Source organism: Myotis brandtii, unplaced genomic scaffold, assembly GCF_000412655.1.
Source record: "Myotis brandtii unplaced genomic scaffold, ASM41265v1 scaffold120, whole genome shotgun sequence".
NCBI lineage: Eukaryota > Metazoa > Chordata > Mammalia > Chiroptera > Vespertilionidae > Myotis > Myotis brandtii.
The window spans coordinates 6,560,369-6,584,346 of NW_005354174.1; the positions used below are offsets into that span (position 1 = coordinate 6,560,369).

At 38.7% G+C, this 23,978-nt stretch overlaps 1 protein-coding gene across 3 annotated transcripts in view; it reads left to right on the forward strand.

Moving 5' to 3' along the window:
- The window catches only part of CEP112 (centrosomal protein 112kDa), a 323,660-nt gene that overhangs the window by 52,056 nt on the left and 247,626 nt on the right, over nucleotides 1-23,978 (forward strand). For all 3 annotated transcript variants that reach the window (XM_005858692.2, XM_005858691.2, XM_014532494.1), the window contains 7 exons: nucleotides 1,988-2,106; nucleotides 3,733-3,876; nucleotides 12,956-13,110; nucleotides 13,423-13,552; nucleotides 14,383-14,475; nucleotides 16,416-16,475; nucleotides 23,276-23,355. In XM_005858692.2, coding sequence (XP_005858754.2) covers nucleotides 1,988-2,106; nucleotides 3,733-3,876; nucleotides 12,956-13,110; nucleotides 13,423-13,552; nucleotides 14,383-14,475; nucleotides 16,416-16,475; nucleotides 23,276-23,355 — 781 coding nt within the window. The remainder of the gene's footprint in view (nucleotides 1-1,987; nucleotides 2,107-3,732; nucleotides 3,877-12,955; nucleotides 13,111-13,422; nucleotides 13,553-14,382; nucleotides 14,476-16,415; nucleotides 16,476-23,275; nucleotides 23,356-23,978) is intronic.

Here is a 23,978-nt window from a genome sequence, read left to right on the forward strand (position 1 = left end):
AAAGAAAGAAAAGAAAGAAAGAAAGAAAGAAAGAAAGAAAGAAAAGAAAGAAAGAAAGAAAGAAAGAAAGAAAGAAAGAAAGGAAAGAAAAGAGAATGAATATCTCATTTATTAGAAACCTGGCTCCAATTCCAGGCTCCTATTCAGGGTCTGCTAATATGGCATTGGGAAGTCTCTGGCCTTGGCTTATTCATTATAAATGGCGAGGTTGGAATAAATAATGCTTGAAGTTCCTTCCACCTCCGAGAGTTTATACTTCCATGCTTCTGTAATTTTGTGTATAAGGTGATAAGGACCTGGAATTTCTGAATGATGGAAGTGGGAATACTGAGAAAGGGACTGAAGAAGAAATTTTGAAGAATTTGGTGAATAAAATACAGGTGATGAATAAGAGGAGAGAAGGTTTTCATTTAGGGGTTTCCATATGAAACTTACTCGCTCTGTAACCATCACCAGACTTGAGTATATCTGAGAGACTGGTGCCGCCCTTAAAATTTAAGATGGCACTTACACATATAAATTACTTAATGAAATAGGTTATTTTTAGGTTTATTCCCAGCCTTAAATTTTATTTAGAAATTAGTTCAGGTTCTTTCTCCAAATATCAATGACTACAAAATTATTTTAAACTTATTTCTAGGTTTTTGTTTCTTACCCTGATTTAAACCAGGCAATTTAAATATGCCAACGGTTTAAAAATAATACTTTTTAAGGCTTTTGAATTGCAAATAGATCTTAGTTTAATTTTGGAATTGTGAAATAATATGTTATAGGTGCTAAGGACTAATATTAGGTTAATTTGAATTCTTCTCTTTCTCCCCTCATTTGTTACATAGTTGAGATATAAGAGTGAAAGAAATTTCTACGTAAATGTTTTGAAAATGTTGCTATCTTTTTTTGAGGAATAATTGACATACATTATATTAGCTTCAGCTATACAACACAGTGATTTGATATCTGCATATATTGTGAAATGATCACCACAATAAGTCAGGTTAACATCCATCACCACACATAGTTAGAGAATTAAATTTTGTTGTCTTGAAGTGAGTAAAAACATATTCAGTAAGCTAAGAAAATGCCACATTTAAGCAAACATACAGCTGACTTTATTTTACCATCCAGATGACATAATATATTAAGCAAATTTTTTTATATATATTTTTATTGCTTAAATTATTACAAAGAGTATTACTTGTTTCTCCTTTTTTCCCCCAGCCCTTGACAATCCCCTGGCCTCCCTTACCCCCCGCAGTGTCTTATGTCCATTGGTTATGTATTAAGCAAATTTTTGCTTAAATCAGTGACAGTTTAAATCATTTTTAAAAGATTTTATTTAAAAGAAATTTTTAAAAAGTGATTTATAAGAGGAATATTTTATATAATTAAAGCATATTTTATTTTAGTAACATAAACCTTGGCAATGATTTTAAAGCACCTAGCAGCAGGAGTGGAGTGAGACAATGGGTTCCTTAGTCAGGACACATGTTTTTGAGCACTTGCCTACAGCACTGTTATGCTCTGTAGATAAAAGGTTGAAATATCTTTCTCCTCAGGACATAGGCAAGGAAACCTTTATAACATATAATGTAATAAGCGATTTAATGGAGAAATAGATGCTGTTCCTTGGGCACACAGAGGAGTTTCCTTCTGTCCTGCAAGATGAGGAGCCTGGGTGGGGAAGGTTCACAAAGAAGGTGATGCTGGAATTGGGACTAGGAGTGAGTAGGGCCCAGTGGAGGGAGTGAACCTGAGGCCAGCACACTGTCAAAGCCGTCTAGGAGGTGAGTAATGATGGGTTCAACCAAGACTGGTGGCACAAAAGGAGAAAAAGAGAAGAAAAAGTAAGATATTTTAACAAGACAGAATTGAGAAGATTGGTAAAAAATGGAATTATCTAACCGGTGCACTATATATTTTTTTTTTATCATCAAGCTCTTATGTGGTAGGTAGAATTGGTTTAACTGTGTTTTATCATTTTTGACAGTTCAGACCCTTATACGTGACTGTCAAGTTATCAGAGAGACTAAAGAAAACCAGATTTCAGAGCTGAAAAAGATGTGTGAGCAAAGTACAGAATTTCTGAATAATGACTGGGAAAAAAAGGTAAGCTACATAAAATAAAATAGTAATAGAAAATTCAAAGTAACATTTAATTATAAAAATAATGGATATTCACAAAATATACAGAAAGTCAGAGTATTAGACCAGATACACCTGTTTTATCCTTAAGTGAATCAGCTAAGTTATAGCATACTTGTATTTCCCAGTGTCATTTTTGCCCTTGCAGGCTCAACTGTGTAAATTCCCTGGGTTTGTTTTGAAGACTTAGAGACACCCTGCCAACTTCAACAGGCACATACGCGTTATTAAGCATTGTGGCGTACACCTAAAAAATCACTCTGTATTAATGGGCTACTAAAAATAGTGGATTTTTTGATAGTCAGAAGGCATATGTCCTAGGACCTTTTAGAGACCATAAACATGAAGAAACCTCTGCAACATAAATATAACCACCAAGTTCTAAGTGACTTATTCAGAGCCCTTTATCAGACTCACCATGCCCGTCAGTCCACAGCTACGAAGCAGCACTGAAATTTAGGTGCTGTGGGTTTGGCTACATTCATGGACCGGCTAAGTGACTGACACCAGTTTAAAATGTAGACTTTGGCAAATACACAAATACAACATAGCAGGGATTTGGGGGACCACTTACAAAGAGTCAGAGCTGCATGTGTTAAATTTGTGAAACCTAAGGGTCTTCTGTGTGGCTATTACTGAGCCATCCTCTTCTTGTTCAGCTAGAAAGTAGAGGGACGTTCTTGAGACCCTTACCAATAATTAGCATAATTATTGCCTGCATGCTGCCTCTGGTTTCCATCATCTCTCAGGGTTTCTCTGTTCATTCAACGTCTTCCTAGTCAAACAGGAACTTCCATGCATCTGTCATATCCTTGTTCTGCCTCCTGCTCATAAATGGGAAATCAAATGCACCTTTCAAACTTAACCAAGTGAGCCTGGGGTTGGATGCTGGGGACGGGAGCTACACTCAGAATTCCACTCCCATTCAGATAAGGGAAGGAGTGCCCACAGGCCATGAACACAGACTTTCAATTCCCTTTGGAAGCTGTCCATTAGTTCCATAGATACTTAGAGTATAATCTTTGTAAAGAAAGACCTGTAGACATGAGGTCTACAGTTCTTAACGATTCTTTCTCTATTTGATTTATAATGTCATCTTTGTGTCCGCTTTTGTGTAGGTTATGGAATGGATAAAAATAGTGTCCTGTTGGGGGTAGGGTGAAGGATAAAGATTTTAACATTACTCTTGTGCAAAATTTCATGCAGATAATATAAAACTATAGACAGTGACATAATATTCTTGATCAATAATAATATTGTAAATATTTCTGTGTGATTCAGGCTAATCCTAGTGTTGTTTAGCTGAGACAGTGTATTATTTGTGTATTTATTTACTGTTGCTACCAGAAGTAGATAATTCCTTTAATATTTGTTGATCCATTAAAATCTCCAATTTAGGAAAGTAAAGAAAAAAATAATTTCTTAATCATGCTCTTTATAGGTTACCTTACTTGGACATGTATGACTTTCATACATTTTATTGTTTGGGACAACATATAAGTAGAGACACATAGGAAACATGTCTTCTGAATTGTGAACTAGTCTGCTCTGCAGCAGTGATGAGAGAGCCCGGTTTTGTCTCCGGTGCAGCTGCACAACGCGGTGGCGGAGATGGAGAGGGAGAAGTTTGACCTTCAGAAGCGGCACACGGAGAGCATCCAGGAGCTGCTGGAGGACACCAACGCCCGGCTGCGCAGGATGGAGGGCGAGTACACGGCGCAGACCCAGGCCACGGCAAGTCCTTTTCCTCTTCCTGCCGTTGTTAGACACTCCTCTCTCTTCTCCATGTGCCCTGCTTCCCTGATGTGTGCTGGGAGTAAGTGAGATACAGAACCAGGAGAAATCCCTCCACTTTCCATAGACACAGGCTGACATGTGACGTGGACAGTCTCTTGAAGTGGCTGTGGATTTCACTCTGGATTCTTTGAGGCCCCCTTTGCTTAACTCCCAAAAACGTTTACAAATTTGTCTTGTTTTTTTGCTGACTTTCCGCCTAGAGATAATTTTTTCTTTCATTCTATTTGTTTGTTTTATTCTTTTTAAACTGAAGACTTGTTTTTCTAAAAATATTTAATACTAGTGTGAAGGAAAGAAAATGGGGAGATAGGAGTAGAGTGACCACTTTAAGATCGATCTCAGTAGCTTCATCTTGACTGAAGGACTAGACACAGTTATCACATGGGTAAACCCCCCAAGTTGCCTTCCTGTGAGGACACAGAAGGAGGTCACGCACAGCAGAGAGATCAGGGAGGACGCAGGGTCCCCGAAGAGCCTCCTTACAGAGCACCTAGTGGCAGGTGAGCAGTCTGAGGGAGGAAGGGAGTGTCACCAGCCTTTTAGAAGCCCAGCTGACTTCCTGAGGCACACAAGCCTGGAACAGGTAGGCTCATGGCACACAGACCAGGGCACAGCACATCCAGGCAAGTGTGCCTCATCAGCCTTGTTCCCAACACATGGCACTACCTGTGGGATGGCAGAACCTGTGTCCTAGGCATGAACCCAGTCCTCATGCACCACAGCCCACCAGCCCAGCTAGGCTGGTCCAAGTATGTCCTTGAGCTGAAAGCTGTGGAATCTGATGTTTCCCAGGCATCTCTCAGAGACCCTGAGATCAGCTCTAGGGTCTGGCTCACAGGGTTCAAAAGTGGGAAGCAGGGTCCACAGTGGGACAGGGAGACCAATTAGGAGGCTGCCATAGACGTTCAGGCAAGGGAGGTGGTGGCTTGGACCTGGGTGCCCATCTGGAGGTGAGGACTGGCAAATGGTGATGCAGGTTGGTGAGTTGGACAACGCTGAAGGTAGAGCAGGTCTATTGGGGAAAAATATCAAGAATTTATTTGCTGAATAATCAGCATAATGATGATATTCAAAGTATTGAACAAAAACCAAATTTATATCTGAAATATGTATTTGTCATCTCAACATCCTAAATTTTCAACAAATGTGAGTTAAATATATTAAGTAATATTAGAATTGAAATCTGTGGAACATGTGATTGCTTAAAATGCTTACTGCATTGTTATATATTATTTATTAAACAATAGGAAGAGAGTGATGCCTTTCACAGTGGCATTTTTAATTTTTATGAAGTTGGGATGTAAAGAAAAGTGACACTTTGGAGCCAAGAGGTCACTGTCAGAAAAACTATTTTTAATGAAAGTTGAATTTCAAAATGAGCATTCAGACCTTGTCATTAGATAATAATAAATATAGAGGAAAATGGACAGAGTCTGTCAGCAGGATTGCATTTAGGAATCATCAAGACTAGACAGCCCTTGCCGAGCAGCTCCTGGTTAATAATTAAACAAGGTGGAGTTCAAGGCCAGGCTTCAGATGAAAGATGAGACTGTCACTGAGAATTAGGTTCTGGGTTTTGTGGTTCTTCCAGGCTTTTTTCTTCTTTTGTTGAGTCTTGTTTGTTGTAAGCAGACATTGTATAGATTATTAGGTTTATGACTTTGGGTATTGGCAGGGAATCTCTTGTGCAAAACTCATAGTTAAACATGTAAACACTGGATTTTAAAAACAATATTAGAACTATAAATATGAAAATTATAGCAAAGTTATTAGATACTTGGGGAGATGAAGGCTGGAAAACATCAGGCTCTATCTCTCTCAGGGTTGGACGCATGAAAGTTTGCGGTGGCTTCACTGAACTTTTTTTTGGCTTGTTTAGTAGAGTTCTTTATCTTTTTCTGTATCATGGGTCCCACTGGCAATTTTGTGAAGTCCATTCAGCCCTTCCCAGAATAATATTTTTAAATTTAATAACATATATAATATTACAAAGAAAAAAAATTGAGTTATAGTTGTCAAAATGTTAATAAAAGTTATGATAGAGCACTAGAGGTGCTTCTAAATGAATGTAGTATATATCAAAATTTACTAGTGGGCCTATTAACTCTTGGAACCTATGAATATTGCTGGGAATAAACAATACTTAGTAATTACCTAACACTGGAGTGGACTATACAAATATCTGTGATTATTGGTCATAGGTATTGCTAATGATGCCTTGGTTTGCTGATTAGATATACTGAAGGGATGTGCTGAAGGCCAGGTAAGGCAGTGAAAATAAAGATGAGCTCTCTTTTCCCATTCAAATTCCCACCTTAGAAAGTGTCAAAAGGCCTTCAGCACCTGAAATATTTTGGTAACCATTCTTAACTATTATTGTTAGTAGTGACATCAGTAATCTGTAGAGTAACTAATTTACTGTCTGATATAGCTAGACTTTGTCATTTTATAGTCGTCACCACATTTATTCTCCCAACCTCATATTTAGAAAGAAGAAACCCCCTAATAGTGGCAGTTCATCATTTTGAATAGGGTGACCATTTTACAGGTAGACTTTATTTTGTAGAGCAGTTTTTAGATCTACAGAAAAATTGAGAAGGGAGTGCAGAGAGTTCCTATATACTTCACACCAAATTCCTCCTCATAGAAACATCTGGCATTGTTTTGGTACATTTGTTACAATAAATCCATCAAGATGGATAAAGTCCATAGTTTATTCAGTTTTTTTTTTTTTTTTTTTTTTAGTTTTTCTTTTTCTTGGATCTCGTGCAGGATATCACATTACATTTAGTGTTCATGTCTTCTTAGGTTGACACAGTTCCTCAGCTTTCCCTTGTTTTCATGACCTTGACAATTTGAGGAGTACTGGTCAGGTCGATTGTAGAATGCCCCTCTGTTGGAGTTTGTCTCATGTTTTTCTCATGATTAGACTGGGGTTATGGGTTGAGGCAGTAAGATCACAAGGTTAAGTGCTCATCTCATCACATCATATCAAGGGTACGTACTGTTAATGACTTACACTGTTATATTATCCTTGATCACCTGGCTGAAGTAGTATTGGTTAGACCTTCCACTGTAAAGTTACTCCCTACTTTTCCATATTGTCTTCTTCGGAAGGAAGTTCCTGTGAGCAGCCCATGCTTAACAAGTGGGGGATTCTGCTTTCCATACTTAGGTGTGACGTTTCTACGTAAGTTATTTGGAGTTTTTCTCCATGGGAGATTTGTCTCTTCTCTCCCATTTGTTCAGTCATTTATTTATATCAGTATAAACACATGGATATTTTTTATTGTATAATCTGGATTATAATGCAATACTACTTTATTTTGCTGCTCAAATTGTTCCAGTTTTGGCCATTGAGAACTCTTTCGTTAGGCTCCTGTACCGCTTTGACATACCCCCATTGATGGGGGATCATATGGAGAATGGTATTAGAAACTAAGATCTGTGTGGTAGGTATGCTTATTACTGTTGGGATGACATTTTTTATGCCCTCTAACCGGACAAAGCAAGGGAGTATATGTGAATTACTAACCTGTGTGTCTATGCATATCTTTAAACAGTTCTATATGTAACCATCTGTATCTACATTAAACTAAACATAATTTCTTACTGATTTCTGTAACTCTCCTCCATTACCACATGGATTATTCCAGCCTTCTCCCTTTGTGCATATGTAAATTCTCAATCCAACCGTGGAAACTTGGCTTCCACTGCCTTTCATCCATTTACTTAATTGTTCAGTTCCAGTACATGTGTATGCTAGTGTCAGAGTTGTTAATTACTCCTACTCCCATGGGAACCAACTTTGTCAACTAGAGCAGCGGTCACCAAACTTTTGGACCTCACAGACCACCGGTGGTCCCCAGACCACCGGTTGGTGACCACTGAACTAGTGTACAGTGTTATGGACACTTCCTTTTGCCTTTGTTTTTAGAGACTCCACTCATTTCAAACTGCTTAGGTCATCACCTTTCCCCCCATTCCTTCAATGAGGTTTTTTCCCCCCATATATTTTTAATATAACTGGATTCTCTTATCACGATCTGCATTTTTTCCTTGGATCCCCCAAACTCCAAATGTGTTTGTTTTTTTTATTTGCACAAAATAATATTCTTTTTATACTTTAAAATTCTATGGGTTTTGACAAATACATCTTGTCATACATCCATGATTATAGTATCATATATAATATTTTTAATGTTCTAAAAGTCACCAGTGTTTCACCCTGTTTAGCCCTTGCCCCTCTCTCTGGAATCCCTGGCAACCACTGATCTTTTGTACTGACTATATAGTTTCATATTTTCCAAAATGTCATATGATTGGAACCATACAGTATGTAGCCTTCTTGGACTGGCTTCTTTCATTAAGCAATTATACATTTATGATTTCTTGATGTCTTTTGTGGCTTGATAGCTCATTTTTTTATTGCTGAAGAATAATGTTCAATTATATGATATACCATAGTTTGTTTATCCATTTACCTATTGAAGAGGTACATCTTGGTTGTGTCCAGTTTTTTGAAATTATGGATAAAGCTGCATTTAAATGCAGGCTTTTGCATGGACATAGTTTTGAAATTAATCATGACTCAGCAATTTCACTACAGGAAGTACAACCAAAATAAATAAGTGCACGTATATACCATAAAACATGTATGAGAGTGTCCATAGAAACATTATTTTTAACAGCCAAACACTGAAAACAACCCATCAATAAAATGGATAAGTGATTTTAGGTTATTTGCACAATGGAATACTCTATATAGCCTTAAAAAGTTTAAATTACTGCTATTTGCCATGACATGGATGAATCTCACAGACATAAAATGAGCATGATGAAGGCTGACCCAAAAGTGTCCATACTCTGATTTCATTTACAGAAAGTTCAACAAGAGGCAAAGTTACTTTTTTGTGATCGAAGTCAGAATAATGGTTACCTTGTGTAGACAATGACCAATCAGGCTTCAGAGCGACTGGTGATTTTTAAAAATATATATATATTTTATTGATTTTTTTACAGAGAGAAAGGGAGAGGGATAGAGAGTTAGAAACATCAATGAGAGAGAAACATTGATCAGCTGCCTCCTGCACACTCCCCACTGGGGATTATGTCCACACCAAGGCATATGCCCCTGACCGGAATCAAACCCGGGACCCTTGAGTCCACAGGCTGACGCTCTATCCACTGAGCCAAACCGACCAGGACACAACTGGGGATGTTTACCTCTTGTAGTGACTCGTGGCTGTTTTCAATTTGTAAAAAATTATAAAAATACATAGTGAAAATTTGTGCATCTTTTTGTATGTATGTCATATTTTAAGAAGTTTATGAAATAAGATAAAATGTATTATTACTTTTGCCATAGAAGTTGAACTTTGGATTCTCAATAGTTGCCAAATAGTAACCCTTTCTAATTTTTAACTCTTACAAGATTTCAAACAAAGTTTGTATGTAAAACTCCTACATTTCTTTATCTATTGATTATACCTGAAGGCCTGTCAGATATTTTATAATTTCCTGTTACTTCTTGAAAATCATGTCTATATTTCCTATAAAAATAATACCCTTTTCTAAACTTTCTCTTAATTCTCAATGTGCCAATTCTCTTGGCATATTAGGTTTTGAACCTGGAAAATCTATGATTTTTGCCACTTCTCATTTCATTCATTTAGTATTTTACTTAATCACATTATTTGTTTCTCTGAACATATCTTGGATCTGCTCTCTTTCCCTTCTGTTTCCACAGCTACCACTTGTGTCCAGGCCATTGTTGCCGCATTCCGGGCTCTTCCGGTGACCTGCCAGTAGCTCTCCCTGTCTCTTCTTGTTCCAGATCTCACAAATGATATTTGTCCCATTTTCCCATAACCAAGAACTTGAATTACTAATCTAATGCCCATTATCACTTCTGCTTACAAGCCATGTCCACTCAAGAACTCCAACCTAGTCTTCCGAGTGCTACCTTTGAGTTCACAATATGGGAACAGAGACTCTGTGCCCAAGGTAATGTTCGTCACTGACTGTACAGTTGCTGCTCCTTCTCTGATGCTGTTGTTACTTACCCTGAACTCCCCTTCTACACTGTCTGTCACAGCCTGAAATACGTTTCTATGTCAGCATCTTATTTTCTGAATTACTTTTTACCCCATTTTGAGGCCTCCACTATTTTTATATCTCTTTGTTCTTTGTATTCAATTTTAAAAAGGTTATGTTGACCAAATATTGTTGTCCTTAAAGTATTTCATATATGTCTATAGGCTTTCCCTTGACAGTATGTTTTAATTTTAAAAATTTCCTTTGTACCGGTTTTATTTTGTATAAGACGATATATTTAGGAAACATGGAGAATTAGAATGTATGTTTGGAAATTGACGCCATCTTTTGAAAGGAGCCCCTCAAGCAGAGGGCTCATTAGGAAAGAGGCAGAATGAATGGGATATACAGAGAAGAAATCTGAGCATCAGATATGTGTCGGGCTCTGAGCTAGAAATTGTATGTATTTCAAAAATAAATTTATATATCATGTTTTTAAGGGGTGGGAGGTGACCAGGCGATCAGGGAAAGGCAACACCCCATCACACCTCTGCAGTGCAAGGCTCAGTTGGCCCTGGTTACCTGCGCCTCGGGCAGCCCTGGGTGGCTGGGGGGCTGAGGGGACTGGGGGACTCCAGAGGCAAGTGCATGGAGCAGCTGGGCCCACCCTGGGGGCGAGCCCAGCCTTGCCGCATGCCTGCTGCCCCAGCAGGGCTGAGGGGACTGGGCACCGCCATCTTGTGGCTGTGGGCGCTGCCATCTTTGAGGGTGTGGCAGTCAATTCGCATATTCCCTCCTTTTTGGCTGTGGGCGCCGCCATCTTTGAGGGAGGGGCAGTCAATTAGCATATTCCCTCCTTATTGGCTGTGGGTGTCACCACCTTTGAGGGCGGGGCAGTCAATTAGTGTATTCCCTCCTTATTGGCTGTGGGTGTCACCACCTTTGAGGGCGGGGCAGTCAATTAGTGTATTCCCTCCTTATTGGCTGTGGGTGTCACCACCTTTGAGGGCGGGGCAGTCAATTAGTGTATTCCCTCCTTATTGGCTGTGGGTGTCACCACCTTTGAGGGCGGGGCAGTCAATTAGTGTATTCCCTCCTTATTGGCTGTGGGTGTCACCACCTTTGAGGGCGGGGCAGTCAATTAGTGTATTCCCTCCTTATTGGCTGTGGGTGTCACCACCTTTGAGGGCGGGGCAGTCAATTTATACAGAGAAGAAATCTGAGCATCAGATATGTGTCGGGCTCTGAGCTAGAAATTGTATGTATTTCAAAAATAAATTTATATATCATGTTTTTAAGTTAGATATAATTATGTCCATTTCTCAGATTTGGAAGCTATTGCACCAAAATTTAAATTATGTACCTAATTCATATCGTAATGAAGAAAGGTCAGTAAGAAGTTGGGATTGCAATATTATGTAATGCTTAAACTTTTCTTAAATGTTTATCTTAGAAAGAGTATGAAAATATACTGATTGGAACATCATTCTAACCTTTTCTAATTATTCACACTTACTGGAAATGCAATTGTTAAATGAAAATAGTTGATATTTTGTAATGTATATAAATATCAAATCACTGTGATGTATTCCTGAAATAAATAGAATAGTGTATCAAGTATACTTCAATAAAAAAAAATCAGTTCTTTTAGCTAATGCTTGCTTATCCTAATTTTACATGGAGTACATAGTCATAAACACCTGTATTTAGTTCTATAAAGTTGAAAAATTCAAAATAACAAGCATCAAATAATAGGGAAATGATTTTAATTATGTGATAATTTTGAAGACTGGAAAAATAAAGTGCTTTTGATAAAATAGTAAGTAAAAGTAAAACAAAAGAAAATTATGTTTATTAACATTGCAACTGTTTAAAAATATCCCTATACACTTATATGATAACTAGAGGCCTGGTGCATGAAAATTCATGCACTGGGGGGGGGGGGGTCCCTCAGCCCGGCCTGCCCCCTCTCACAGTCTGGGAGCCCTCAGGGGTGGGAGGTGACCAGGCGATCAGGGAAAGGCAACACCCCATCACACCTCTGCAGTGCAAGGCTCAGTTGGCCCTGGTTACCTGCGCCTCGGGCAGCCCTGGGTGGCTGGGGGGCTGAGGGGACTGGGGGACTCCAGAGGCAAGTGCATGGAGCAGCTGGGCCCACCCTGGGGGCGAGCCCAGCCTTGCCGCATGCCTGCTGCCCCAGCAGGGCTGAGGGGACTGGGCACCGCCATCTTGTGGCTGTGGGCGCTGCCATCTTTGAGGGTGTGGCAGTCAATTCGCATATTCCCTCCTTTTTGGCTGTGGGCGCCGCCATCTTTGAGGGAGGGGCAGTCAATTAGCATATTCCCTCCTTATTGGCTGTGGGTGTCACCACCTTTGAGGGCGGGGCAGTCAATTAGTGTATTCCCTCCTTATTGGCTGTGGGTGTCACCACCTTTGAGGGTGGGGCAGTCAATTAGTGTATTCCCTCGTTATTGGTGGTGGGTGCCACCATATTTGTGATGGTGTGAGGGTCAATTAGCATATTCCCTCTTTATTAGGTAGGATACATGTATCTCATAACTCCTGAATTAAAATACTTGGGCTATGAATTACCTTTTAAAAGTATTATTACATTGCTTTTATAATTTCAAAAAGTTTCTAAAATTTCAAATGAGCACAAACACTGCTAAGTGCTCAGCTAACAATATAAACTTCTTAAGTTGCATGAAGAAGATGGAACCTTCCTGAGGATAGAGACTTCAATAAAATTTGTTGAATGAATGAATGGCTAAAAGCATATAAACATCATGATCTTTTATGGTAGAAAGCATTTTTTAAAGACTTGGTTAACTTAGAGGTTGGTTTAATTTTTTATGATATTGTTATGATACATTTGTTTTCTGTATTATCTCTAATAGGGTATATATTTTCTTCAGGTTACTCAATGATACTGAAGTGTTACAAAGTCAGAGGCTTTTTTAACAATGACCTATTCTTTTAGAACCAGATGGTGAAAGAACTGGAGTCCCGTGTCCAGCAGCTGACTGGAGAAGCAGAAAACAGTAACTTACAGAAGCAGAAATTAATTCAAGAAAAATTGGAACTTGAGAGATGTTACCAGATAACATGTAGTGAGTTGCAAGAAGTAAAGGCAAGGTATTGTCTGAAGTCAGATATCTCTCAGATGTGGCTGTAAAGTACTGATATCAACTCTGTAAAGTATATGCCAAAATTAATCACCTTGTACATTAACTTTGGGAGGTTTCCAACCTAAACACTGCCATCTGTTTATTTTTTTAAAGTCCCACTTAACATAAGAAGCATAATGCTTTTTAAAAAGTTTATAAAAATGTAGATAATTATTTGACATACTGAAAGATAATACATTTGGATTTGGTTGACTAAAAATTCCATTCTAGGAATTGATTTCAAATGTATTGGGAGTATATTTTATTCTCTTATTTTTAGGCGCAATTCACTGCATAAAGAGAAAGATCATCTTATGAACGATTATGAGCAAAGTGTGAAGCTATTACAAAACAAGTATGAAGCTGATATAAACCTTCTGAAAAAGGAACACACACTTTCAGTTTCTAAGGTATGATATATATGCTGGTATATATACATACAAAGTAATTTACTTTACATGTATATATCATACAAAGTAGCTTTACTCAGCCTGTAACCATAGGTAGCCATGTAGTAGCTATTTAGCATTGGAAATTAATCTCTCCTTTGCTTTATTTTTGAAATTACTGAAGTAATATTTATTGGCATTTAAAATACTTAAAATACTAAATGTCTAATATATAACATGACATAATATTTAATAAACTGTATTCTGCCATAATAAGTTAACCCTTGTACCAACATTTTTATAAAAGGAAACATAAAAATCTGAAAAGAAATGCTCAGTTGTGTTAATAATACATTTTTAGGGTGAATATATGCATTATTATTATTTTGACATCTTGGCTATGCTTTAGTTTTCTTAACATCCTATGCACATGTGTGAGCCCACAGACACCCCACTGGCATTCACACATGTTGTGTCTGAGAATTGACACTTTCTGCAAAGAGAATCCCAAAGCTACAATTCTCAGGTAGTCAGTTATGTGGTATTTCATGAATTGAATGTTCCAGTGGATTTGGTTTTATAATTTGAAAAGTTTTCTGTAAAACTGTTTTTCTGTAAAACCAACTATTTCTTATTACTGTTATATTTATATAACTTCAAACACTAAACAATTTAATATATATTTTTACTTTAAACGATGAATTTTTTTAATTTCTAAAAAACATTTTAAATTCAAATTTACAGAGCATTTTAATTTTGAGTGAGCCTTCAAGGTGGAAAAGGTAAATTTATTCAACCAGAAATTGTGAAATGGTACAAATTTTTTATTTTTATTCTTAAAATCCTTCTAGGCCTCTGGTACAATTAAAGAATTAGAACAGAACGTCTGTCAATTAAAACTGCAGTTACAGGAATCAGAACTTCAAAGAAAGCAACAACTACAGGTGGGTCTTGTATTTGTTCACAGAACAATGGCTGAAACTCACTTTCGACTTTATTGTTGAAAGTATTACAGATGTGCTCCTTTTACCCCCCCATTGACTCCCTCCATCCTCACTTTCCTTTTTCTTGATTTATATGTACAAATAAGAGTTTTAAAAAACTCCTTAAAAATGTAAGTAGCTATTTTTGAGTCTTTTATTGCACATTGTATCGTTTTTTTCATCTTATTTATCTTCTTTTAACAAAAGTAGATGCTAATGGGATATAGGAAATAAAGAATAATTTTCATTTGAATAATCTTTCTTTTGAAATTAAATTTAAAAATAAATTTTATTTAAATATATTCTTTTATTTTTATATATTTATGTATTTACATATAATTGACATACAGTATCTTATTAGTTCCAGATATACTTCATAGTGATTTGATATTTAGATACATTAGGAAATAATTCCTACCATAAGTCTACTTACCATCTGTCACCATGCAAAGTTATGCACTACTAGAGGCCCGGTGCATGAATTCATGCACCAGTGGGGTCCCTCGTCCTGACCTGCGCCCTCTCACAATCCGGGACCCCTCGGGGGATGTCAGACTGCTAGTTTCGGCCCAATCCCTGCAGAACAGGCCGAGATACCCCCACACCGGTGCACGAATCTGTGCACCAGGCCTCTAGTATGCATATAAGATCTTTGGTTAATCTCTTCCTGCCCTCTCCCCTCCCCCTTTCCCTCTAAGATTCATCAGTCTGTTCCATGTTTCCATGCCTGCTCGTTGAGCGTCTGTTCCCTGGTAGTCAGTGTGCATCATAGCTACTGGTCAAATGGTCGAACGGTCGAACGGTTGCTTAGGCTTTTATAAATATAGATTATTGACTATATTCCCTATGCTGTACATTACATCTCCATGTCTTATTTATTTTATAATTGGAAGTTTGTAGTGCCTCTTAATTTCCCTTCTTTTCATCTATTTTGTCCATTCCCCATCCCCGTTCCCCTTTGGTAACCACTAATTTGTTTCCTGTATCTATGAGTCTTTATGTTTTCTTTTATTTATTCATTTGTTTTGCTTTTTTAGATTTTGCATGTAAGTGAAATCATATGGTATTTGTCTTTCTCTGCCTTATTTCACTTAGCATAGTACCCTCTAGGTACAAAGAATAATTTTCTCCCTTTGAGTTATCTGCCAATTCTCATGCTTTCTCTCTCCCTCTCTCTTCCTCTCCCTCTCTCTCTCCCTCCCTCTCCCTCTCCCTCTCCCTCTCCCTCTCCCTCTCCCTCTCCCTCTCCCTCTCCCTCTCCCTCTCCCTCTCCCTCTCCCTCTCCCTCTCCCTCTCCCTCTCCCTCTCCCTCTCCCTCTCCCTCTCCCTCTCCCTCTCCCTCTCCCTCTCCCTCTCCCTCTCCCTCTCCCTCTCCCTCTCCCTCTCCCTCTCCCTCTCCCTCTCCCTCTCCCTCTCCCTCTCCCTCTCCCTCTCCCTCTCCCTCTCCCTCTCCCTCTCCCTCTCCCTCTCCCTCTCCCTCTCCCTCTCCCTCTCCCTCTCCCTCTCCCTCTCCCTCCCTCTCCTATTAGATTTTTCCTTTCCCCCTCATGGTCAAAAAATGCCAGGAACTAATATATAGTATAACTTCAAATTTATTATTTCTGTATTAATTCAGTTGGTCATTATAGGTAATCTCCTAATCCTAAGGGTCAGAAAGCTTCTCTTCTACTATAAAGTATGTACTTTTAAGAGTAGTAATATCTTTAGATAACTAAGGTTTTATGACCTCTAACATAAAGCTAATCATATTTCTGTTTAGAAAATTAGACTGGTAGGATGCTCTTACTAATATGTGAAACTCAAAGTTTGTCATCAAGTAGATTTATTTATTTCATTAGATTATTAATTTTATTAATTCTAGTAGTAATTTTAAGTATAATAAAAATATTTATCATTCACAGGATCAAGAAAATGAGTTTCAAATGGAGAAAAGTAATTTAAAACGCACCTATGAAAAAAAGGTAATATATTTTTTGGGAAGCTACATTTGAAATAGAAAATGAAGCAATTAAGAATGAAGGTTGATTTTTATAAAGACATGCATTCTAGCTCTTAAAGAATAATTTATTCTAAGTTTATTTCAGCTAGCCAGTAATCAAATTTTGCTTTTTTGTTTTTTATGTTTGTAAACAGCTTCAGTTCTATTATTAGTTATATCAACTTTAAAATACCACTTGTATATTTAATGAGCAAAGAGTAAAATTATATTTTCTATCATTTAAAAAATGTGATACAGTTTATGGGAGTCATTTGTATTTTATTGTATCATACATATACTAAGAACTCTAAATATTTAACCACAAAATATAAAACAATGAAAGAGTTGTCTACTAAAAAGTTTATTAGTGATTGTTTCTTGTCAATTAGAATAATGAATATTTCTCCTGAAATAAGCTGGTATCCCTGTCATCAGTAATAACTGGGGCTCCTTGACATACTATTAACATCTTCAGCAATAAAGTGCAGAATTAAGTTTGTGACTTAACTTTGGTTTTTTAAAAATATATTTTTTATTGATTTTAGAGGAAGGGAGAGGGATAGAGAGATAGAAACATCCATGAGAGAGAAACATTGAGCAACTGCGTCCTGCATGCCCCTTCCCGGGGATTGAGCCCACAACCCAGGCATGTACTCTGACCAGGAGTCGAGCTGTGACCTCTTGGTTCATGGACTGACACTCAACCACTGAGCCACACCAGCTAGGCCAGTGGTCGGCAAACTGCGGCTCGGGAGCCACATGTGGCTCTTTGGCCCCTTGAGTGTGGCTCTTCCACAAAATACCACGTGAGGGTGCACATGTACAGTGCAATTGAAACTTTGTGGCCCATGCACAGAAGTCGGTATTTTGTGGAAGAGCCACACTCAAGGGGCCAAAGAGCCGCATGTGGCTCGCGAGCCGCAGTTTGCCGACCACTGAGCTAGGCTAACTTCAGTTTTGAATTTCTTGTTTGCTATATAACATAGAAAGTAAAAGAGTATTTGAAATAGCAAAGATTTTGTTGCTGCTTTTGTAATGATTTGCTGTTCTAACATATATCAAATTAAGCCATTTGTAAAATACACACATAATAGAAAATGCAAAAAAAGGTCAACCCTTCAACTAATTAAAAATACATACAAATGAAAAATTAAACAGATTTTAAAGCACAAAATGCTTTAAAAACTGTAATATCATATCTTATGTACCCATATAGTCACTCAGCAGATAGTCACTCAATGCTTTCTTTGGTGAATATCATACTAGGGACTGGTGAGAGGGTAGAGGATGAATTAGGCATAGACTCTCTTTTCCAGGAGCTTACTGTCTAGGAAGAAGACTGTTTCTGTCATTTGGAAAAGTGTATATTTCCACGGACATGTATTGGTCTGAATATGTGCTCTTTAAAATTATAATAAATTTTCTTATTGCTGAAGTTTTTTTTTTCTTGCTGCAGTTTGAATACAACTCAATGCAAGATCTTAAATGTGCTTTATGTCTACAAAATGGCATCTGAACAGGAGAGGGAAATATTGCTTTCAGTAAAATGTAGAATTTTTCCATTTCTGCTGTTGAGCCATGCAGCTCATACATATTTTACTTACCAAAAGAAGGCTTGCATTCTGAGAAGACTCGCTCCCCATGTAGAAGGAGCCACATCCTCTGGGTGTGCTTTTTAGTCCATTGTTCATTCTCTGGCCAGAGAGCTGGCTTCCCGTCCTTTAAGGAACACCTTCCTGGCCCCTCACTCCCAGCCTCCCACTCTGCCTCTTCCTGAGAGATGGTATCTGTGTACCTGTGAGACAGCGCGTGGGCTGGGGGCCAGGAGAAAGGCGCACATGAACTCATTTTAAAAGAATGTGTTTCTATCCCAAACTCCTGTAAGTCCTACTGAGGGCAGTTAGATAGAGAGATAGAGCCAGAGTCTTCCTCCTGCCGCCACCTTTGCTCGGTGTCTATCCCACCCGCTAGGTGAACTAAAGTGATGGATCAGCCCCTCTGCCTGATGGACACAAACAAGAAACAGCATGAGAGAGCCCAGTTCATCCTTTGCAGTAACCTTCCCGCCGTTCTTGTTCTCATTCACTGCAGGCAGCAGGCCGAACCCTTGCCATCAGGCGTTCTGGCTACAGCTCCCCCTTTCCACACAGTATCAACGGGCCTAGTTTTTTTAATAACGGGACTAATTAAGTGCATTAATTGTTTTCAGTGTAAATAAGACATGTTTAGAACAATGGCAGCCTCTAGAAGAAAAATAAGCTTATTTGTGCATCTTGCATATGTTCCCACATTATTTATATTAGAAGAGAAAATGTTGCTCAGCATGTCCCTCTGTTTTACAATTAATTCCGTAATCTCCCCCTTTTAAATTGACATCTGTTATTCTGTCTTTATTAAACCTGCTGTGATCTCAGCCCTTGAAGATTTGATGTCTTGCACCCCCCTCAGGGAATATCCCTTCTGATGCTCAAAGAGCTGACATAAATCTTCTGTAGCCCTGGACTGTGTAACTGGAGAGTGAAGTGGGATGTGTAGGGCTTTTGTTTGCTAGACAGTGTTACAGGTGGGACAGGTGTGCGCAGCCAATAACTTTGGGTATAAAACTCCGTTCTGAGTATCTGTGCAGGAGGAGGAAATGCCATCTGAATGACACTATTTCCTCATGCCAATGAGAAAGCAGCACGAGAATCTAGCTTGTCTTTGAGGTGAGAGACACGCATCCAATGCCGTCCCTAATTTAAGCACACACATTATCTCAGGCTCTCTATTGATCTCTGGTGGCTATCCCCTGCTCTTAAGATCTTTGAACATCAAACAAATAATAGGTAGTAAAACGAAATGTCATTGTTTGATGAAGTGTCCTAATCTGTTAAGTCAGGAAATGGTGAGGCTAAATGATTTTACTAGCAAGGAAACACCTGCCTCCGACAAATAACCCATTGCTTGTTTTCCAAACAGGCACCAGAGAGAGAGATGGTGGTGTTTACCTAAAGCAGTTCATGAGGCAGATGTTAAGCATGGACTTTCCAGAATGTGTTAGAATGGAAATATCTACTTATAATAATTCTGATGTAACTCTCTAACAAGTGAGATATACAGTCTGATAGAGTTCAAAACCACGAAAAATAGTTATTCCAGCGTTTAGCGTGCATATATACTTCTTTTAATTAGATTAAAATAATTTAAGATTCCCACAGCTTTACACATAATAAATTGTGTAGTATTTTCTAACTACTACTGGCCTGATTCTCTTTACAAGGACACGTGCCTTGAGTGAAGTGTTTAGAAATGAATTTGTGCAGTCAAATGATTTCTAGAAGCCCTGCAGCCCAGAACCTATTTTTCATGTTGGGGAGTAGAAGTTGGAGCAATGAAAAGGAGCAGTGGAGGGACCCCGCTAGTCGATGTGTGGGGGCAGCCGCCGCTTCATGCCCTTTGCTGTGCTGTGACGTCTGCCACAGTTCATCTGTTTCCTTATATGCAGCAGAATCCCTTTCTCATATACACAAGTACTCACTTCCTGCTGCCTTAAATTCTTAGGGTGAAAGGGAGTAAAATATACATTTGGTAAGTGTGTTTATGGCTACTTAAATCTGAAATTATTTAAAACTTAAATTACTTGCCCTAACCGGTTTGGCTCAGTGGATAGAGCGTTGGCCTGTGGACTGAAAGGTCCCAGGTTCGATTCTGATCAAGGGCATGTACCTTAGTTTCAGGCACATTCCCAGTAGGAGGTGTGCAGGAGACGGCAGATTGATGTTTCTCTCTCATCGATGTTTCTAACTCTCTATCCCTCTCTCTTCCTCTCTGTAAAAAATCAATAAAATATGTTTTAAAAAAACTTAAATTACTTAGTACAATCTCCATGTTTGAGAATATATGCTGTATCCTTGACTTTGTGGTTTGGTTTTCATTATTTAAGTTATTAAAATTCATTTTGGATATTAACAATGTATAGTGGGGGAAGGGTTACAAGCAAATTAATTCAAGCTTTATTTTTCACTGCTATCAGTACATTAAAAAGGACAGCATTCACCCTGGCTGGTTTGGCTCACTGGATAAAGCGTTGGCCTGGGGACTGAAGGGTCTCAGGTTCGATTCCAGTCAAGGGCATATACCTTGGTTGCGGGCACATCCCCATTAGGGGGTGTGTAGGAGGCAGCTGATCGATGCTTCTCTCTCATGGATGTTTCTAACTCTCTATCCCTCTCCCTTCCTCTCTGTAAGAAATCAATAAATATATATTTTTTAAAAAGGACAGCATTATTTGTGTTACCCACAACTATCTGAGACCTGGGTAAAAGCTAGAAATTTAACCCAAAACGGCCCTTAAGTATACGATACGATTAGAATATATTCAATTAAGAACAAACAAACAAACAAACAAACAAACCCAGAACAGCATTTGTTGGCTATTCTAGTGAGAGCCAGGTATTGGTTGTGCTGAGTGCTGGGGATATAAAATAAATGAGAAACAGCTTCTGGCTTTAAGGAACCCCAGCTCAGAAGGCTGTGCTTTGACACATGTATGTATGACTCAGCGGGAAGGCTCTCCTTCCGTTCAGATAGGTCCATTCCTGCCATAGAAGCGGTACTAATAGAAGTATAGATTAGAATCAGGGGTGGGCAAACTTTTTGACTCGAGGGCCACAGTGGGTTCTTAAACTGGACCGGAGGGCCGGAACAAAACATGGATGGAGTGTTTGTGTGAACTAATATAAATTCAAAGTAAACATCATTACATAAAAGGGTACGGTCTTTTTTTTTTTTTTAGTTTTATTCATTTCAAACGGGCCGGATCCGGCCTGCGGGCCGTAGTTTGCCCACGGCTGGATTAGATCAAGGTGCTTGCGTTAGGGCACTGACCACACATCAGGAAGTGGCCGCTGTACACTGACAGAGATTAAGAGTGAATTGTGAAGGATAAAAAGCACTTGCAAGAACTCAGATTCTTAGCAATTCAGGGGCCATTTTCTGAAAGGACAGACAGTCCATCTAAGGGAATCACTGGATGGGGGCATACTGTGATTTTGGGTAATCATAATGACCTTGAGTTTTCAAGAAAATGTTTGTGTATAGAGTATTTAATCTAAGAAGGTGATAATTTTTTATAGTTGTTGAGCATTTATTATGTTCTCAATGTTGTTCTAAGAGCTTTACATGGAGTAACATGAACTCCTCACAATGTCAATATACTCCCTGTTGTCCCCATTTCTCGGACGAGGCAGCTGAGGCACAGTGTGTTGAGTAACTTGTGAAGGTGTGGGGACAAACCCATGCAGTTTGACTCAGAGCTTGTACTCATAATCACCTTATAATTTTAGATCCAGTTTTCTCAAAAATGATTAATATTTTGAAGCTTTCACTTAAAGGAGTAAGTCTCAATTATACTTTCATACAGGGTTCTGAGTCCCAGAAAACAATTGAGCAGCCAAAACAGGGGAAACCCCTCCTAGCCCAGCACATTGGAGGCACAGTTCCAGCGTGTACAGTACCAGTGACTCATCAGAGACTCTGATAGCGGCTTCTTGTTAGTTCCCCGTGTAGTAATGTATTGTTCAGAGGACAGGGAGAAGTAGGCTGTGGGTGTGAAGAAAAACTCCTCCTCAGTAGAAACCCCCAAACCCTCCTGGGGATTTCCTGGGAAGTGGATTTTAACCACAGCTCTGAGGAGGAGACCACACTGGGAGACATAATAGAAGCAAGGTTATGCCCCCTGCAGTTGTCAAGCACCAAATCTTAACAGATGATACACTTCAAGAATAAGTAGGAGAAAAGCCAAAATGGGTCAAAGAATATAGGGTTTTTGAGTTAACTAGATCTCCATCCAAAGTATTATAAATAGCCAACTACAGGGACTTTTGGCTAGCACTGATTCAGAGTGAGTTTGGGAAGGTGTGGGGTGTGTGTGTGTGTGTGTATGTGTGTGTGTGTGTGTGTTTTGTTGGTTTTGTTCTTGTCATCCCTCTCCTATCCCCTTACCCAGCAGTTGCACATTCAGCCTCACCTGGGCTGGTGTGTAGCTGGCTGGCATCTGCACCCTCTACGTGACGAGTTCTCTTTCCTACCAGCTGCTCTGCACCCTCAATGGCTATGTATGTGGAGCCATGGCTGCTATTTACTCCTCCTGCTCCCTCCAGCTGTACCAGAGTTGCCTTCTCCTATTTTTAGATCCGTTTACATCTGCATCTGCATATGAAGAATTTTCTGTGAAGCAAAATTTTCATTTGTTATTATTACTCATGCTGCCAACCCACCTACTGAAAGGATGCCACATCTAGGAAACAGATACTCATGGTGGGGACTTCCTCCCAAACTCAGTGAATAGTTATAGGAATCGTTCCCAGCAGCAAAGACTGTTTCACCATCACCTGTGAAGACTGTTTCATCACCACCTGTATGGGTTTGGGAATACAGACACATTCTTACTTGCGTTCTCCTGAATCGTATGAGATTCCTTTCCTTTGGCTAATATGTAACTGTTTAAAAAATTCAAGTTATTCCTCCCTTTTGGAGTGTTTTACATGTCAGTCTATTTCACAGGAAATCCACATGCAGGGAGACTCAAACAGTTATTAACTTTGATAGAAAAATGGTGTTGAAAATAGAGTATTAAAATAATTATATGCTAAATCATTATGGTTAGTCCAATTTCTATTTTGAAATAGCTAAATTTAACTTTATATGAAAATGGACTTAAGATTGCTGTGTCATTGTTTGTACTTCTCATTTGAGCAGGCTTTCCTTGTCTTCTGATACATGTGCCACATCTTGTCATGGCAGGTTCACGACTTGCAGAGTGAGCTTGATAAAGAAAAAGAAGATACTCAAAAGAAAATCTATAAATTTGAGGAAGCTTTGAAGTGAGTAAAATTGTAATATATTTAATTTAAAAAATACTCTTAGACCTACCTGGTTTGGCTCAGTGGATAGAGTGTTGGCCTACAGACTGAAGGGTCCCAGGTTCGATTCCGGTCAAGGGCATATGCCTGGGTTGCCAGCTCAGTCCCCAGTTGCCAGCTCAATCTTTCATCATTGATGTTTCTGTCTCTCTCTCCCTTCCTCTATGAAATCAATAAAAATATATTTTTTAAAAATATGCTTAGTCTAAATTGTGAGCCAAATTAAATAGCTAGCACCTAAACACCATATTTTTATAATAGCCTTGTTGTGGTTTAGTTTGAGTCAGTTTCCATCATGAATCTCTATTTTCAGAATTTTATTGCTAGCCAGTAATTTTTTTAAAAAAAGTAAAAATCAGCTGTTTTTAGTGATAGGGATGTAAGAAAATAGAATGTAGTAGTTTTATATGCTTTCTTCTTCTTAAGTGAAAACAGATTTTTAAAAAACAGTAAGACGTAGGTCTTAGAACATGTGGAAATTCCTCTGTAGATTTTGGAGAAATGTGGTAATGTAGTCTCCCGGTCATATCTGAAGATGAACTATGCAGGCATTGTTCAGGAAAGGCTCTGTCTCATGATACCTG